Here is an 18,181-nt window from a genome sequence, read left to right as displayed (position 1 = left end):
TTCAAGCAGCAATATGAATCATGTTTCTTGAAAAACGAATACAGACGAACACAGAATGGGTGCCCGGGCGCCCTGGACTGCTCCTTTCCACAGGCCCCTGCATCACTGGGGCCCCAGGGCTGGGGCTCCTGCGTCGCCGGCCTTCACAGGGTGGACGAGGCCCTGACGTCTCCCCAGCGACGCAATAAATAGGAGGATCGAATGGAGGACCGAGGCGCAACCCACGCGGTGGACCCCACGCGGCACACCAGGCCCCGCCCGGCCGACCCTTCACAGACCGGGGCAGGTCTCCGAGTCGGCGGCGCGCACAGGGCGCGGGGGCAGGACTCCCACCGGCAGGGCCCCCCCCACCCCCGGGGCCGCGGGGGGCTGGCTAGCCCTCCCGCACGCTGACACGCGGCTCGGCCAGGGAGCTGTGGATGATGCTGAGGATGGACTCCAGGCCGCTGCCCTCTAGCAGCGTGCGGTGGTCCCCCTCGATCACGTGCACTGACACCTTGCCGTCGCACACCTGGGACAGGTTGTAGTCGGCGCCCAGGCCCTCGCCGTACACGCCACCGGTCTTGGCTCGCAGCAGCGTCACGTTGCCGTGGTAGGTGGCCCGCGGCGCGTACTGCTCGGCTGCGCGCAGCTTGTGGTAGAAGGAGCGCGCGGCGAAGGTCAGCTCGCAGCGGTCCAGGCCCGTGTGGCTGCGCTCGATCAGGTCCACGGCGGCTGCCACGCGCTCCCCCAGGTCCCTGAGGGGCAGCAGCGCCTCCAGCACCTGCGGGACGGGGCTCTGAGCGGTGCGTGCCCGGCACAAAGCCCCGTGGGGTCCGGACCGGGTTGCGCACGTGCGTGCTCCGCTCGGGGCTGCAGGGCGCCCCCCCCCCCCCCCACCCCCCGCACCCCCCGCTCCCCGGACCCACCTTGTCGTGTTCCACGTCGATGAACTGCTGCATGAAGAAGCATATGGCCTCGGCCTCAGCCTCCGCCTCGCAGCCCGGGGTCATCTTGGCGCGGTAGCTCTGTGGAGGGAGAAGGGGCTGCTGCGGCCGGGCCCTGGACTGCGACCCTGGGGCTGGGGCTGGGGCTGGGAGCCCACCGACACCACCAGGGCCCTCACCTGCGTGTAGGCCAGCACGTAGGAGTGCGAGCCGTCAAACAGGAAGAGGCTGTTGTGTGAGGGGGCCGCGCTCTGCTGTGCGGCCTGCAGCTGGGAGCACATCTCGAAGGCCACACAGGCCCCAAATGAGTAGCCGGCAATGCGGTAGGGCCCCTCAGGCTGCACCTGCCGGATGCACTCCACGTAGTAGGCGGCCAGACTCTGGATGCTGTCCAGGGGTGCAGCTGTGGGGCAGAAGGAGGCTCAGCAGCAGGCAGGAGGGGACCCTGGGTGGGACATGCACACCACCCTGCCTTATTGGGGGGTGGGGACAGCCTCGCAGGACGGGTCACACCTCGGGTACACTGCAAGCCATAGGTGGGGATGCTGAGCTTGGAGGCCAAGCTGTGGAACACGATGGTGGAGCCTTCGATGGGGTGCACCAGGAACAGGGGTCGCTCAGAGCTCTGCACTGAGTTGAGCCGTGTCAAGGTTGGGCCCTCAGGGTTCACCAGCAGGGTGCTCAGGTTCAGCTGGGCCTGCTGACCGGTAAGGCTGTTGTCCTTGGCCATGGGGGCTGCCAGCTCTGTAAGGAGGGGGCAGATGCCGGGAGGGCCAGGGCCACACAAGATGCCCCACGCACAAACACAGCGACGGGCACCGGCGCACACACCCACCCGACTCGGGCTGGGTGGGAAATGGGGGGGGGGGGGGGGGGGCCCCCCCCGGGGCCCCGGGGGGGGGGCCAAAGGGACAAGCCCTGACGGGGGGGGGTGGGGGGGGGCGGCTTAGGCTGCTCGCAAGCCCACGGCACAGAGGAACACCCGTGCTGCTCCAGGGACGGAGGAAGAGCTGGGGCCAGGGTGGCCCAGGGACCTTCCCCTTTCTGCAACTCTTCCCTCACAGCCACGCACCGTTAGCTGTGCCAGCCTTCGAGGAAAACTCCTGCAACTTGCGGAACGTGAGCTGCCGGATGTCCCGCATGGACAGCAGCAGGTCATGCCCGCGCTCCAGTATCTGGCGCACCTCCACGCCCATGAGCGAGTCCAGGCCCAGGTCTGCCAGCGTGCTGTCCAGGTTGACGGTGGCCAAGTCTCGAATGCCTGGGGACAGGTACTCCGTTGGCAATTTGGGAGGGAGGTGGGGAGGGGCCCTGGGTGAGCGCGGACACCTTCGTGGCTAGTCCCCTTCCCAAACCACCATCACCGCGGTTACGGCATGTGCCCCACCCCCCCACCAGCACTGGGCCGACCACTGGAGCCTGTCCCCTCCTGGAGCAAAAGAGCACGGGCTCTCTTCCCGCCAGGGAAACGGCAGTTAGCGGGAGCTGAGGGTCTGCAGTGCGGGGATGGTGGTCTCCCTCACCCAGGATGTGGGCCACCGCCTTCATGAGGTCCAGCTGGGCACTGCCATCACCCTGGGCGGTGGTCTTCTTCTCAGCCAGCACAAAGCTGCTCAAGACGGCGTGGGGCTGGTTCAGGAAGAAGTCCAGCACCTCCAAGCAGGAGGTGATGCGCTGAGGCAGTGTCCCACCAATGACCATTTCGTTGGAGCGCCTCGTCTCCAGGATGATGCCCACATCTCCAATGGCGCCCCACTGCACCGCGAGGCCTACAGGAATACAGGGCCAGCGAGCCAGGGGTGAGCGGGGGCACGCGGCAGGGTGGCAGCAAGCGGGGGCTGCCGGGCAAGGAGCAAGCTGGCCCACCTGGGAGGCCGTCGTGCCGGCGCTTCTCACACACGCGCTCCATCGAGGAGTTGGCGAAGCCGTAGTTGGTCTGGCCGGCGTTGCCACGCCCGCAGCTCACGGAGGAGAAGGCCACAAAGTGGTCCAGCTCGGGGCATGCTGCCCGGGTCACCCTGTGGGTGCTCGAGTCACACCCTGCTGGCTGGTCCAGTCCCCCCCGCTCCCGCTCCCCCCGCCGGCCAGTGTGCCCAGCAGCCTCCACTTCCCCGAACCCCCAGCTCAGGCCCCAGCAGAGGGGCCTGATCCCTGAGGGGCAGTGGGAACTCTGCGCTAGGGTACACACAGGTCAAGAGAGGCGGCTGCTTCCAGCATGCACCCAGGTCAGAGCCAGGCTGCGCTGGGGGATGGGGACAGGGCTGGGGGGTCGTATACCTCACCTGTCCAAGTTCACGGTACCGTCGTACTTGGGCTTGTTGACATCCTGGAAGAACTCAGGGGTTTGATTCTCCAGCATGGCATCTCTTAGGACCTGAGGGTGAGGGGTTCTCAGCACCTGCCTTGACCTCACAGCTTTGGAGGGCTCAGCCTGGGAGGGCCCTTCCCTGCGGGTCTGCTCTGGACCCTTCAGAGTCGCACTCACCATGGCCAGGTTGAAGACGCCGCCCACAGGCCCCAGCTGCATGGCCTCCGCAATGAGGCTCCGGGCCCCGTCCAGCGAGCTGGCGTTGCTGGTGGACACTAGGACCTGCACGCCCTGGCGCCTCCACTCACGGACTTGCTTGGCCTGGTAGCCTAAGGGACACAGGGCAGTGCAGCTGGGCCAACCGGGCTTCCAGACCAGAAAGCACAAGAGCGCTGAGCCGACCAGGCATCCCCCCCACCCCGTCCCGGCCCTCGGGACTGCTCACCTGTGCGGATCCCAGAGCGAGAGGTCAGCACGAGTTTCTGGGCCCCTCGAAGCACAAGCCACTGGGCCAGCTCGAGGCCAAACCCGCCTAGGCCCCCAGTGATGATGTAGCTCTTGTGGGCCGGGCAGAAGGTCTTGGACACAGCTGTCATCAGCGTGGGCCTGGTCACCTGTGGCACCGTCTCCCGCTCCTCCTTGAGCACCTGCAGCCCAAGCAGCACCCGCAGCTCAGGCACTGCCCTCGGGGGCTGGAGCCGGGGGTGCTGGGGGCCCCACACTCACCTGCACGACCACTTTGCCGATGTGCTTCCCTTGGGCCATGAAACGGAACGCGTCCTCCACCCGGTGCTTGGGGAACATGGTGCACTTGAGGGGCCGCACCACACCGTCCCGGATGCCCGCCTGCAGCAGCCCAGCCACCTCCCGCCAGTCGCTGCCCCCGTCATCCATGAGCGCGTCCAGCAGAATTCCGTGGAACGTCACGTTCTTCAGGAAGATGGCCATGCCTGTGTGGGCAGTGGGGAGGGCTCAGCTCTCATGGCCCCCAGCCGACCCTGCGGACCTCGCCCGCCCACGGGCCTCCTGTTGCCCGCCTGCCCACTGCCCGCCTCACCCAGCTGGTGGTTGTTGGAAAGGTCGAATTTGCCGATCTCCAGGAACCGGCCGTGCTGGGCCAGGCAGCGCACACTGGCCTGCAGCTTCTCCTCCGCCAGAGAGTTCAGAACCAGGTCGACACCTTGCGAGGGGGTGTGGGGAAAGAGAGGTCCTCTCCGTCATGACGCTGGCCCCGGCCTCACTGTCCCCGCCTGGGCCCGGTGAGGAAGGGCAGAGGAGGATGGCAGGAGCGCGGGTGGACAGCGACTGGTGGGCGTGCCAGGGCCGCTGCTGGGGGCCCGCGAGCTGTGCTCACCCTTCCCGCCTGTGTGTCGCAGCACGTGTTGTTCGAAGGACGTGTCCCGGGAGTTGGCAAAGCTGGTGTCGCCAAGCTGAGGGAACCTGGCCTGGAGGTACGCGCGCTTCTCGGCGGACCCTGGCAGGGAGAGGCGCGTGCTAAGCCAGGCCGTGGGCCGGGGGCAGCCTCGGGCTCCCGGGAGGGCTGGTGGGCTTACCCACGGTGGTGAAGACGCGGCAGCCCAGGCTCAGGGCGATGGCGATGGCGGCCTGGCCCACGCCGCCCGAGCCCGAGTGGATGAGCACCGTCTCCCCACGCTGCACGCGCCCCCGCACCACCAGTGAGTAGTAGGCAGTAGAGTATACCACGGGCACGGAAGCTGCCTCCTCCAGGGTCCTGTGGGCACGGCACACGAGGTCAGCTCGCACCTGAGTCTCGGCCGTGGCCGCGTGGGGCGCCGGGCTCACGGTCCCACCGACTCACCAGCTAGACGGCACCTCCCACAGGAAGTCCTCAGACAGCAGGACGGAGGTGGCCAGGCCCTCAGCGGGCACCAGCCCCATCACACGCTTGCCACTGGCGTCCCGGCCAGAGAACTCCATGCCCAGCATACAATCCCGGGAGGCCCATTTCCCTGGGGGTAGATGGTGGCGGTGAGCCCTGCGTCTCCCCGGGCGGGAGGTGGGGGTGCCTGGTGCGCAAGCTCAGGCCTGAGGAGCTTCCAGGGCACTGAGTGCTGTGGGTCAAGGAGCCCTTCCTCTTCCCAGTCCCTGGCCTGGAGCATCTGCTCTGGCCATGCCCGCAGGATGCAGTCCGTACCTGGGATGGCGTCAGGGGAGAGCTTGCCCGTGGCCAGCATGATGTCTCGGAAGTTGAGGGAGGCGTAGTTGACGGTGCAGAGGTGGATGCCGGGGTCAGTGGGCTGGGCGTGACGCAGAGGGGAGCAGACCCAGCGGATGGAGGAGAGGTCCCCCCGGGTGAGGACATTCACGAAGGCGTGCTCGGTCTGCTCCTCTGGCAGGCCTGAAGGCGACAGGAAATGCGGCTGCCACAGGGGCTTCCTAGCCAGGGCCCCCTAGCCCCCTGTCACCCTCGGACCACCCAGCTATAACGCAAGGAGCTGGTGGGGGCCAGGGAGGCATCTTAGGAGGGCTCACCATGCTCCAGGGGGAAATGGCGGAAGGCCCCCCAGGACCCGTCCCGGTAGACGTTCATCACGAGGTCCCCCTGTAACACCTTCTGCAACTCTGAGGAGCTTGGGTCCATCTTGGGGATGGGGGAGGTGCTGCTGAGGTTGGACACCAGGATGCATCTGTGGGCAGCCACACAGGTGAGGGGAGGCTGGAGGAGGGAGAGAGAGAGGGCAGAGGGGGGAGGGAGAGGGGACCTGCAGCTCTGTGGCTGTCTCTCACCGAATCCGGTGCCTGCCAGGCTCTCGGCGGAGACAGTTCACCATGCCCACGACGCCCGAGGTGGCGCAGCTGAAGGCCGTCAGCCACACAGGTTGGGAGGAGCCGTTGGCCAGAACGTTCTGCGGGACGAAGGAAGGGTTGGCGTCTGCGTGGGTCCCCAGGCCCGTGGGCTGGGAGGCCCGGCAGAGACTGACCTTCAGGGAGTCCACCCATCGGAAGCTGGTGTCTTCCACGGGCAGGAAGATGGGGCTGTCCTGCGGGGCCGGCCGGCGGCGGCACAAGAAGAGCACGGAGCCGTAGAAGGATCTCTTCAGGGCCACCAGGTGCAGGGAGGCCCCAGCAAACAGACGCCCCCACTCGTCCTGCGTGGGCAGGGCAGGGTCAGTGCTCAGCCAGCCTCCCCGCCCCAGCCCCAGCCCCGCCCCCGCCCCTTCACCTGGCTCAGGAGGCTCTGCCCGCCCCGCTGGGGCTCTGGGCAGGTGAGGAAGGCGACCGTCTCTCCCAGCAGGTGTCCTCTGAGCAGCGTGTGCAGCAGCAGGAAGCCGCCCTCCTTGAGAGTGGCTACCATGTTGCGGAGGGCCGTGGCTGGGTCACGGAGGGTGGCCACGGCACAGTTGCACACCAGCAGGTCAGCCATGCCCAGGCTGCTGGGGGCAGGGTCTGCAGGGTCCCACTGGCCCTGGGCCATGCCATACTCCTGCAGCTTGGCCTGGACAGCCTCCAGGGCCTGGGGGTGGCGGTCCGTGGCTGTGTAGTCCAGCTGGACCAGGGGCTGGGTGTTGAGCAGTGCCGGAATGCGGGAATACAGGCGGCCATCACCAGCCAGCACCTGGAGGTGGGGAGAGCTTCCTGGACCAGCTGCCCACCAGGCAGGCACCCTGATCCAAGCTGGCGGACATCTGCCAGAAAGGCCCACCCACCCACGTTGCTGAGAAGACCACCAGCTAGTGTCCTCCCCCAGAGCTCTCCTTCAAGCAGGGTGAAACGGTCAAGGACACGAGGGCAGCCTTGGCACAGCTTCTGACGGGCCCTGGCGTTTCTCACGGCTGAGCCTGCCTGGACCTGGGTCCACACACCCACCTCTACAATGTGCATCCTGGGGCTGCTCAGGTTCTCCAGGGCGGTGTCCACGCAGGCCCTGAGTGCCGGGGAATCGAGAAGGCCGCGGAGCAGGGGGTCGTCATGCAGCAGGGGCCTCTGCTGGGCCAGTAGCTGGTCCAGCTCTAGCTGCAGGCTCCCATTGAGCTGGAGTTGGCAGGCAGCTCCCAGCAACTGAGGCAGGCCCTGCTGTGGGGGCTCCCGGGGCACCTGGGCCCCATCCAGCCCAGGGACCACCATCTTTAGCCCCTGCTGGGCCACCTTGGTCTGCAGTGCCTGTGCCAGCCCTGGGGAGGGGGAGATGGGCACTAAGGCGCGGTCTCACTCAGGCCAGCGTTCCCTAAGCTCCCCCATACAGCAGGGGTCGGCTTAGAGCAGGGATCCATCAGTAACCAGGACCCAGGTGACCCTGTCCTCCCAGGGCCCACTGCCTGGCCCTGCCCCTGGATAAGCAAACAGATGGGATAGACAGAGGGCAGCTTGGTCCTCTAGGGCTAGGAACTAGTCCCCTGGGTGGGTGTCATCGAGGCGGGAGCTCCACAGAGAGTACGCTCCCTATGGAGCGTGGGCTCGGTGCCCTGACATCCCCGGCGGCACTCCACGCCCCCGCCGATTATCCCTCACCCATCAGCGTGGGTGTGAGCCCTCATGTGGTCTGCCGGGCCAGGCCCCTGCGGCATCACACCCAAATGCCTGGCTGGGGACACAGGTGGGAAGGACCGACTCCGTCCTTGTGCCCTAAGCTAACCCTGAAGACCGGGAGCCTCTCGAGGAGGCAAGTTTTGGCTCCTTGTGAAGCAGGAGGTTGTCAAGCTGGAACGGGTCCCAGCGAAGGGCTGTGTGGAAAGCTGAGAAACTCCCGTTTGCCAGAGGCATCTGACGGAGGCTGGAGCACAGGGGCAGGGGCTGGGCCTCACCCCTGCACAGCTGCAGCTCATCCTGTAGGGCTGCGTTTCCAGCCAGGAGCCCCCCCTCCATGTAGGGAGTGAAGCAGAACTTCTCCAGGATCGGGGCAAGCTGCTCCTGCTGCCGCCTCGGGGCCACGGAGGAGTGCAGGCCTGAGATGAGGGTCCCACCAGCTACCGTGCGGTTCAGACAACTGCTCACCACCACGTCAGCCACTGTGGGGAAGAGCCGGGTGAGCGTGGGCCGCGGCCGGCCCAGCGACGCAGGTGTGGGGGGCCTGGGACTCAGGGCTACCTTGGGCCTGGCCCTTGAGCGAGTACACCTTCTGCCGGTGAGTGGCGGGGTCGATGTGGATAGAGGTGATGCGGGTGGGCAGGCGCAGGGTGCGCTGGGCTACACTCAGGATGGACATCTGCAGCACGGTGTCCAGGAAGGTTACCCAGTTGTCCTTCCACAGCAGCTGGCCTGTGTGACCTGTGGCAGAGGGACCGTCGGCGTGGCCGGGCCGGGTCTCTCATGCTCACGGCACCCTCTCCTCCACACGGGCCCTCACACCCAGCACGGCCCTCTGTCCACATGACTCAGGCGGTGGAGTCACATGGCACCTGGATCCTGGGCAGCAGGTCAGGCCCCGTGCGGCCTGAAGGGAGGTGGCCCTAAGGCTCGTTCCTGGAGCATCAAGGGAGGATGTGGCGCCCTACCTCCCAGGTCGGCCTCCAGAATGCCCTGGAAGTAGGGGCCATAGTCATAGCCACGCAGCCGCAGCTCCTTGTATACGTCCCCCTGGGACAGGTGGAACGCAGCCGTGGGGTCCATGGGGTCCGGGCCCTCCTGGCTGTCGAAGAGCTTGGGGTCAGGCTCCTCCCACTGGTACACCTTCCCTATGGGGGGGGGGAGGGCAGAAGAGCCTGAGGTGCGTAGAGTGGAGCTGGTCGCCAAGGGTCCACTCAGAGGCCAACCCCCACCAGAGAGCCCATGGCCTGGCCGGACGCCCTCTGCTCACCGCTCACGATCAGATTGCCGTTCTCAGACACCTCAAAGGTGCGGGAAGCCTCCAGAAGCCGCACTTCCAGAGCCACAGTCCCTGTGGACGGCAAGGTTGGAGATGAGCAGCAGGGGTCAGCCGTCAGCACTCCTGCCCTGACCCCGGCAGCCACCCCACCTCACCGGTCTTGGGCAAGATGGTGGCCTGGTGCAGTGTCACATCCTCAAACACCACGGGCATCTCTTCCACGTTTTGGCTCGAGGCCCGCGCCAGCGTCCTCCAGACCAGGCACAGATAGCCGGTGGCAGGAAAGAGAACGCGGCCGTCGATGCGGTGGTCCACCAGGTAGTGGTCGGGGGACTCGGGGCTGGTGTCTGTGCGGGCTGGACCTTAGTGCCGGCACCCAGGAGGGAGAAGGCACCCTTGCCGCCCCCCCCCAACTGCCCCCAGGCCCCGCTCACCAATGTTGTAGACGGTGGCGGCAGACGAACCACCGGAGCCGCTGGGGAAGTCCCCGGCGGCAGGCACGTCCCAGATCTGACTGTGGTCCCACTTGATGTGGGGGGAGATGAGAGGAGTCCCCCGGGGAACCGGGAACTCCACGGGTGGAAACAGGCCATTGGGGTTGGCATCAATGCTGGGGGGTGGGGGAAAGGTGTGAGGCGCACACCTGGGCTGGTGGCCTTGCCCGGGACCACCCTGTCATACCCTCGGCCAACCATCTCCCACAAGACCCCAGAGATCATCAAGACGGGGGGGGGTGGGGTGGGGGCCATACCAAGGGAGCTTGAGGTGGCCCAGCACCCACCAGCCCACTTCCTGAGGACAACCTCAAGGCCACCAAGCAACCCTATTACCACGCTCTGCTGTCGGGGAGAAGCTCCGGGTAGACCGCCCCCTCCTCCCCCCACTGGGAATCCGGCCCCCTCCCCGGTGGCCCAGCAGGGGCAGCCGACCCACCCCAGCAGGTGGAGCCTGCCCACGTTCCTGAGGAAGAACTCCAGGTTGTCTCTCTGGTCCTTCTTCATCAGGGGGATGATGGTGCAGCTGGGCTTGACACCTCTCTTCAGGACGGCCTGGTGAGGCAGATGGGCTTGGCCTTCCTCACTGGTTCCCACCTGCCCGCAGGCCCAGACCCTTGGCTTCTCTTGGCTGATGCACCAAGACCACTATCCCTCCTGGAACTGGCCGGCCTTCCCCGCTCCTGGCCCCAGCTGGTGCGCACCTGCAGCAGGGCGTGGGGGGCGATCTCCAGCACCACGGCGTGCTCAGGCACGTGACGCAGCGCCTCCTGGAACAGCACTGGGCTCACGAGGTTGTTGACGCTGTACTCCGCCGAGGATGTGCGGGCCAGGCTACCTTGCCACTGGGCCTCGGGGATGGAGGTGCTGAGCCAGCGCGCCGAGCGGGGCCTCGGCTCCCGGATCACCTGCGCACGTGACTCCGTCAGCCGTGCGGGGCCTCAGCCCCCACCGCCCTGCCTCCAGGAGGCCCTGCCTCCAGGGAGCCCCCGTAGGGTGGCCAGCCCACCTTCTTGAGTGCCTGCAGCAGCGTGGGGGCGATGGACTCCATGAAGTAGGAGTGAAAGGCCATGCCGCCTGTCTGCACCTCCTTGGCAAACACGCCCTCCTGCTTCAGCTGCTCCATAAATGTGACCACCTGGGCCTAAGGACAGAGGTGTCGGACTGGACGAGTGTGACCGGTTCCCCACGCAGAGCTCCCCCTGAGGGATGGGGAAGGGACTTGGGGATGAGCCTTGCCTCCCAGGGCCCACCTGAGGTCCTGAGATGGTCACTGTGTCTTCGGAGTTGTGGCAGGCGGGCACAATGCCAGGGGGACAGCGCTGTTTACACTCCTCCCAGGACAAGCCTGTGGGCAGGGATGGCCTCAGGGGGCGGGCTGTGGGGAGCCAGGGCCCCCACCCGAGAGGAAGGCGCTGCCCGGGGCAGGCCCTAATGACAGGGGTGCGGTAATGACAGCCGCGGAGCGGGGCCTTTACGGGGCACTTTCGCTCCTGCCGCGTTTGATCTCGGAGGACACCTTCTCTGTTGTCCCACAGGTGGGGAGCCAGGTCCTGAGCCTCCGACAGGCCACCGCGGGCCTCGGCCCCTCCCCGGCAGCCCCTCAGGGTGGTGGCTCTCTGAGGTGTCCTTCCTGTCTCCAGCCCAGCCTGCCTGAGGCACGAGCAGGTACCAACACAAGGGAACCAAAGCGAGTCACCCTGACACTGACTTTATCAAAAGCTCCCTGGCTTCTTGTGTCGGGGGGGGCATTCTTGTGCCTATGTGGCTTCAGCCCAGCCTATGGCGACGACGGCCTGTGCGTTTACTGCCAGCCGCAGGCTGCTGGGGTGGGTCGCGGCGTCCGCCCCGTGTGAACAGGAGGAAGGTCAGGGACACCCCTGAGGCTGGTGGGGGGAGCGGGACGGAGGAGCGCAGAGGGACACCCACCCACGGCCGCCATGGCCCCTGGTGGGATGCTGGCCTCCTTGATGCACTGGCCTCTCCAGTAGGCGGTGAGGATGGCTTCCTCCTGGGAAAGGCAGCCATCTGCGTAGCCACAGGCCACCTCCCCCAGGGAGTGCCCGATGATGCCATCGGGCCGTAGGCCCATGGAGGTCAGCAGGTCTATGAGGGCGATCTGGGGGGAGGAGAGGGGCATGAGGAGTCACGCCCGCCCGGCCACCAGCCCCGTCCTGCCCACTGGCCCCCCGAGCCCAAGGGCTCACCTGGATGGCGGTGAGGCTCACGAAGGAGTGCACAAGGTCGTCGAAGCAGCTCTCGTCTGTGCTCAGAAGCAGCTCAGACACCTGCAGGCCCAAGGGCTTCACGGCCTTGTCGGAGCGCAGGATGGAATCTCGGAAGCTGTGCAGGCGCATGAGGCTCGACCCCATCCCGTGCCACTGCGCACCCATCCCTGTCCCAAGGAGAGCTGTCAGGGGTGGTGGCCGCCGGGGCCAGCCTCCCACTCACCCTCCCAGGCAGGCCCGCACAGCCGGCCTCTCACCAGAGCAGATGAACCAGAGTGGACGCTGGCCGGCAGGCGGCTGGGCCTCCTGCACCTCCAGGCTGCTCTCCTCCCCGCCCAGCACCGCGTAGCCCCGGAAAGGCATGGCGGTGGGGGGGACGGCCGCGATGTCATTGAGCATGCTCACGAAGGCCAGGTCCTGGCTGTGCTGGTGGCCCTGCTCCAGCAGGCACTGCACGGCCTCCAGGGTGCGCCCACTGGCCCGCAGCAGACGGGGCAGGGTGACGTGTGGGGTGGACGGTGAGGGTCGCTGCAAATTGGGCCTGAGGATGACGTGCACATTGGAGCCGCCGAAGCCAAAGGAGTTGATAGCCACGTTGCCTCCATGGACGGGCAGGGGCCGGTCCACCACCTGCAGCCGCCCTTCCCGGAGTGCGGGAATCTCAGTGTTTGGGCTGTGGAAGTGCAGGTTGGGGGCCCAGAGCCCGTGTTCCAGGGACAGCAGCACCTGCAGGGGGCTCGCAGTTGGTGGGGCAGCTGGCCTCGGACTCCTTGCACTGCTGCCTGGGGTCGGGCCCACCTGCGCCCCTGCCTCACCTAACACAGCGCAGGGATCCAGTGACCCTTCCCCTCTCTGGGCCCCACGCCTTCACCTGGGGCCCCAGGGCGCCCCCCAGACGGATGGGCTGTGGGCCTGGACACAGAGGCCCCCTCAGCCAGAGCTCCTTCCAGGTCCCAGTTCTTGCAGGAACGGTAAGCAGGTTACGATGTCAGCCCCAAGGAGCCTAGAGCACCAGGGAGCCCCCGCCGCATCCAGGAGCTACCAGTGCGTGGTCTCCCCACAGGCCACCCAGCCCCCCCCCACCGGCTGGTCATGACGACTGTGGGACAGGTGGGCAGCCACTGCCCCCTCCTCTGGCCCACAGGGGGCAAGGGTAGAGACCAGTCACAGGCTTGTGCCCTGCTGTCCGGGCCTCAGTGGCCGGCACCCCTCAGCACAGTCTGTGGGAACCCCCCCCGCCGGGCGGGCAGGACGGCCCCAGGCCCGCCCACCTACCTTGGCCACGGCTGCGAGCCCTGAGGCGGGCTCCGGGTGCCCCATGTTCGACTTTGTGGACCCGATCAGCAAAGGGTCCCGGCGGCTGGCGCAAAGGGCTCGGTCTATGCCGTTCAGCTCCTGGGGGTCGCCCACCTGTGGAGGACAGGGGGGGTCAGGGCCCCGCCCGGGCGCCTCTCAGGCCTGGGGTGTGGGGTGTGCGCAGGGGGCACTGACCTTGGTCCCCGTGCCGTGGGCTTCGATGTACTCCAGAGACTCTGGGGCCAGCCCAGCCGGCTCGTACAGGGAGCGGATGAGCTGCTCCTGGGCCTCCCCAGAGGGGAAGGTTACACCTGTGGGGTGAGCCAGGCCTCAGCCCCCAACCACTGACCGCCTGCAGCAGCCAGGCCCGGGCCCCCCCAGCCCCCGGCCGGCACCCACCTTGTTCCTTGCAGCCGTCGGTGTTGGTGCCGGCGTTCAGGATGGTGGCATACACGCGCCGGGCCAGGGACTTCTTGGTCAGCAGGATGACCACCACGGCTTCCGAGCGACAGTAACCGTTCCCTGCATGCAGAGGGCACCTCAGGCCTAGGGGCTCTGCTGCTCCACGCCCCCCAGGGCCAGGAGCTCTGGGGCTACCCCCTGCCCTTCCCGCCCCTGCTTGCTCACCAGACTCATCGAAGGACTTGCAGGTGCCTTCAGGGCTCAGCATGCCCAGCTTCATGAACTGCACCGAGGTGTTGGGCTTGAGCAGGATGTTGATGCCGCCCACGATGGCGCTGGGGCACTCCCCACTGCGGATGGCCTCATAGGCATTCTGCAGAGCCATGAGGCTGGAGGAGCAGGCTGTGTCCAGAGCGATGCTGGGCCCTGTGAGCAAGAGCACAATGGGGGGGCCCTGGTGGCTCTAGCAGAGTGCCCTCCACTGGGAACCCATGGCACGGACGCCTCGCCCTGGCCAGCCTTCCTGGGGGAACCAGAGGCCCAGACGGGCTGGGTGGGTACCCACCTTTAAAATCAAAGAAGAAGGAAAGACGGTTGGCCATCATGGCACGCTGGCAGCCCACCATGCTGTAGCCCAAGAGAGTCTCAGGGTCTCGGCTAAGGGCCTCTGAGGCCTCGGAGCCGCTCACGCCCACCCAGACACCGGTGTGTGTCCCTCGGAGGGATGCTGGGTTGATGCCTGCAGGAAGCAATGGTAAGACCTGGCAGCTGGGCCTGCTGCCCAGCTCTGGGGCTAAGTCCTCCCTCTTAGCCTGGCTCTGGAGGGGCCTGAGCGAGGCAGCCAGCCCAGGTAGGGCTGAGGACAGGCAACTGGGTCACAAGGAACCCAGGGCCCAGGAGGCAGGTGGGGCTCCAGGCTCTGGGCCAGGCAGAGGCCGGACACAGCCGGAGGTGAGCACAGAAGGCAGCATTGTCCCCAGGACACTGCCCTGGCCCCTGGTGTCACCAGTAGGGTCTGGCAAGCCCCAGTGACCAATGAGCACCCAAGCACCAAGGGCAGCCTTCCCTAGGACAGGCTAAGATAAGGAAACAGAGGTAGACAAAGGCTGAGTGTCCAGGCTGGGAAAGGAGGGAGGGACCCTGGCCAGCCTCTGGGGAATGGCGTCCAAGGTCTCTGCTGGCCCTTCACTCCAGGGCACTCTGTGCTTGCAGCACTGTCCTATGCGGGCCCCAGGGGCTGGCTAGCTGTGCAGCAAGCAAGCTGGAAGGCCAGGGCTGCCTGCCCGCCTGCCTGCAGTACAACTGGCCGGCTCCCAGGCTCCCCCTCAGGCCTGGGCTCCCACCACCCACCTGCGGAGGCGCCACACCCACGTGGCCGGCCTCCTCTCCCACCAGGCAAGACGTTTAGGCCCCTGGGGCGGTAGGAACAGGTCTGTGCCCCGTGACAAGGGACAGCTGTCTCGAAGCACTTGTACAAGGCTTGGCAGAGCCCAGAGAAGGGGAGAGTGGAAAGCATGAGTCCTGGGGGCCGGACCCCACCTCCCGCTCTGCCTGGCACTCCAGCCTTGCCCCAAGACCAGCTGGACTTTGGGGAGGGAGGAAATTGGGGCATCAGGGCATGCCAGGGACACCATGTGTGTAGTTGTGAAACCTCGACCTGCTCCCAGGCCCAGGCCTCCCACACCTCCTCGAGCCCATGGGCCATGGACCAGGGCCCAGGAGAGCCACAGCGCCTTGCACTGCCTCCTTGGTAACTTTTGTGTCTTTGGACTTCTGCTTTTAGAAGTGAGAAGAGGCAACGCTGTCATAATTTCTGGGCAGGTGGGAACCTCAGGGACGGGCCCCCAGCCCCGAGGTGGCCATAGTTGGCCAGCAGCCTCATGAGGACCCACCTCCGTCCAAGATGGCCTCGTAGGTGACCTCCAGCAGCAAGCGCAGCTGGGGGTCCATAGTGTGAGCCTGCTTTGGGTGGACCCCGAAGAAAGAGGCGTCGAACCTGGATAGGTCCTTCAGCTTGCCAGACCGCCTGGGTAGGCCATAGAGTCCTGCAGACATAGACAGGTGGAAGGCTGTGGGCCCCGAGTGACCGACGGCAAAGTCCCTGCTGTGATAGGGAGCCATGAGCTCCCGGGAAGACTGGGCAGGGGCTGGTGCTGCTAGGTCTGGGGTGCCACTTGGGCGACACCAGCCCTCCTTCTGAGACGGGGCCCCACTGGGCAGCTGTGGGGGAGGTGGCCTCGGAGCAGAGCCCAGTGGGGACAGTGCCCTCCTCCTGCCCACCACTGCCCTAGCCGGAGACCCTCGGCCTGTCCTAAACTGCCTGGCTGCTGAGGCCGGCCAGACTCCGCCACGCTGACTCACATCCCGTAGATCAGGTAGAGCTGCTCTGCAGAACAACCTACTGGGCGGGAGGGAGTCAAACCAGCTTCCCGAGAGAGCCTGGCATCTTATCTGGCAGTAGCTGGCTGGGCTCAGAGGAACAGGGTGGTGGGCGGTGGGGCCAGGGTGCCTGCCCACCTGGCCTCACCCTGGATCTGCTCCCCCAGCAGATCACCTAGCTCGGCTATAAAACGGGCAGATGCATGCTCAGGGTTGGCCCTCAGCCTCCCGTGGGCCCCCAGTCCCCAGCCTCGCCTTGGTGACCAGTGGCTCTGCCACTGGGACTGGGGTTCAGGCTGGAGCTGGTCTGCCCTGGGCAGCTGGGAGGCTGCATCCAGAGCAAGAACAGGAGAGGGTCCCCTTGTGTGGGGGGGTGAGTGCGAGGGCCACCCACTCACCTGCCTTCCACCTCCTGTCGTCGTCTGTCACCATGTCTACGCCGCCGATGAGATTGGCCCAAAACTCCTGCATATTGTCCGACTCGGGCAGCTTCCCGGACATGCCAGCAATCACCACCTCCTCCATGGCTGCTCTCTGCAGAGAGGGCAGCATGGGAGCCTGATGCTGGTCAGCTCTGGCGGCCGCACCACCAGGAGGCAGCCTCCCACCCTCTCCCCTGGCTTCCTGACCCCACAGCACCACCTATGGGTTTGAGAGCAGTTGGTTAGCTCCTGTGCGCTGTGCGAGCTGGGACAGAAGCCCAGGGCATATGGGGTGGGGGTCCATGCTGGTCCAGCCAGCCCTTACTTGTCATTGGGAGGGTCGGGCCCTCTGGCCTTTGGCACTGACCTGTCACATGTGGTGACTACACCATGGCCCTGCTACCCCTGTGTCTGCCCCCCAACAGTCGGTGGGCTGTGCAACCTGCTGCTGGGGTCCTGGGAGAGGTAGCAGGCAGGGCCATCCCAGAAGAGCTGAACCCTTCCTGGGACAGGGCCACTCGGCCATCAGTGTGTTAAGAGCTGACCCAGGGAATCAAGCAAGCAAAAAAGAAAGGGTGTCAAAGTTTGAGGGAAAAATATATGAAAGTGGGGGGAACACCAGCCCACACTGACCAGTGGGCCCTGCATCCTGCACCCCAGCTTGTTCTCCATGCTGGGGACAAGGGCCCAGGCACACTCAGGGCAGCCCATGAACTGCCAGGGCTTGGAAGGGACGGGGGGGAAGGGGTCCCTGCAGGGCTGGAAAAGATGGCCCCTACCCCGCCGTGGATCCATCCAGCCAGTCTGACCACCTAAGCAGGGTCCAACCTGGAGAACCACTTGGTTAAGGGCCAGGCAAGTGCTGCCCACACCTGCACACCTGTACAGGTGAGTCCTCAGGACACTACCTGCCTACCTCCGCACAGGCTGACCACCCAGACCCAGGTCCCCCGAGGCCCCCCTGCGGAGAAAGCCCGGGCCACACTGAGGAAGGGCGCTCTTGGGTAGCCCCGAGGGGGCAAGGCCAGGGCTGGTCTGGCAACTTCCGCCAAGGCCCCATGGTCTCGTGGCACTAAGGACCGGTGGACACGCCATCCTCCGGCCGTCCCGGGTCTCCCGGTCTCTCCGAGCAAGGGCGCGCGAGCAGAGAGCAGCGTCTCCCTCGCGTGCCTGAGTCCTTGCCGGGAGGGAGCCCCCACCCCCAGCGCTGAATAAAGAGCCCTTTGGAGGCCCAAGAGGCATCAGCTCGGGGGCGTTTGCTGCCTCCAGAGAGCGCCCGCTGTTCTCCCCTACTTGCTATTCACGCCGAGTCCGGCGCGGCCCGGGCAGGGGCTGGAGACCCCGCGGCGCCGGCCTCGCCCCGCCGCCCGCCCTCCCGAGCTTCGGGGCTCCGCGCGGCGCCCACGGGACGGGGGCCGGTTCCCCCCCCCCCCCCCCCCCCCGCCCAACACCACCCTCGCCGCCCGGCCGCGGCCCTCCGGCACCGGGCCTGGGGGATGCCGCGGGCGGAGGGGCTGGGCGGTGCGGCCCGCGTGGCCCAGCCCGCGACCAAAATGGCTGTTCGCGGCGTGCCCGGCGTCCGCCCCTCGCCATCGCCCACCTGCCCTGCCGGGCCCCGGGCGCACCGCCGCCGGCCCTCCAGCGCAGGAACCCCGCCGCCCCGCACACCCAGACCGGGGGCCTCGGCGCCCGCGGCCCGACGGGCCGATCCCTCCCCGCGGGAGCGCCCCGAGACCGGAGGGTGCGGACCGGCGGCGCCCCGGAGCCGGGCCGCCCCCCCCCCAGGGCCCCCCGGTATCCGGTCCCCGCCGGGCCGCTCGTACCTGGTCTGGGCGCGGGCGGCGGAGCGGGCGGCGGGGAGCGAGGATGGAGCGCGGTGGCGGAGGGGAGGCCGGGCCGCTGCCGTCTCTCTGGCTCCCTCTAGGCCGGCGCCGACTCTATTTAACCGCGGCCGTCCCCGCG

At 67.0% G+C, this 18,181-nt stretch overlaps 1 protein-coding gene across 1 annotated transcript; it reads right to left on the bottom strand.

The window, feature by feature from the left end:
• On the bottom strand, nucleotides 1-18,181 carry FASN (fatty acid synthase). Its single transcript, XM_025859714.2, has 42 exons — nucleotides 18,043-18,181; nucleotides 16,196-16,331; nucleotides 15,311-15,463; nucleotides 13,984-14,157; nucleotides 13,644-13,844; nucleotides 13,416-13,538; nucleotides 13,212-13,327; nucleotides 12,996-13,130; nucleotides 11,978-12,446; nucleotides 11,700-11,887; nucleotides 11,422-11,611; nucleotides 10,746-10,840; nucleotides 10,502-10,636; nucleotides 10,197-10,400; nucleotides 9,932-10,047; nucleotides 9,433-9,608; nucleotides 9,154-9,345; nucleotides 8,990-9,070; nucleotides 8,688-8,867; nucleotides 8,281-8,460; nucleotides 7,998-8,201; nucleotides 7,063-7,367; nucleotides 6,419-6,811; nucleotides 6,177-6,344; nucleotides 5,983-6,101; nucleotides 5,728-5,882; nucleotides 5,390-5,593; nucleotides 5,054-5,204; nucleotides 4,788-4,966; nucleotides 4,589-4,708; nucleotides 4,292-4,414; nucleotides 3,961-4,184; nucleotides 3,680-3,881; nucleotides 3,412-3,563; nucleotides 3,209-3,300; nucleotides 2,793-2,944; nucleotides 2,450-2,695; nucleotides 1,999-2,187; nucleotides 1,440-1,670; nucleotides 1,106-1,329; nucleotides 909-1,007; nucleotides 1-763 (listed from the first exon to the last, which is right to left on the bottom strand). Exons 2-42 carry the CDS (start codon nucleotides 16,320-16,322, stop codon nucleotides 374-376), a joined length of 7,557 nt encoding a protein of 2,518 aa, XP_025715499.1. The 5' UTR covers nucleotides 16,323-16,331; nucleotides 18,043-18,181; the 3' UTR covers nucleotides 1-373.

This window comes from Callorhinus ursinus, unplaced genomic scaffold (genome assembly GCF_003265705.2).
Source record: "Callorhinus ursinus isolate GAN/ISIS: 27379988/994484 unplaced genomic scaffold, GSC_fseal_2.0 scaffold68, whole genome shotgun sequence".
Taxonomy (NCBI): Eukaryota; Metazoa; Chordata; class Mammalia; order Carnivora; family Otariidae; genus Callorhinus; species Callorhinus ursinus.
The sequence above is the reverse complement of the archived record's forward strand: the minus strand, read 5'-3'. Positions and strand labels throughout refer to the sequence as shown.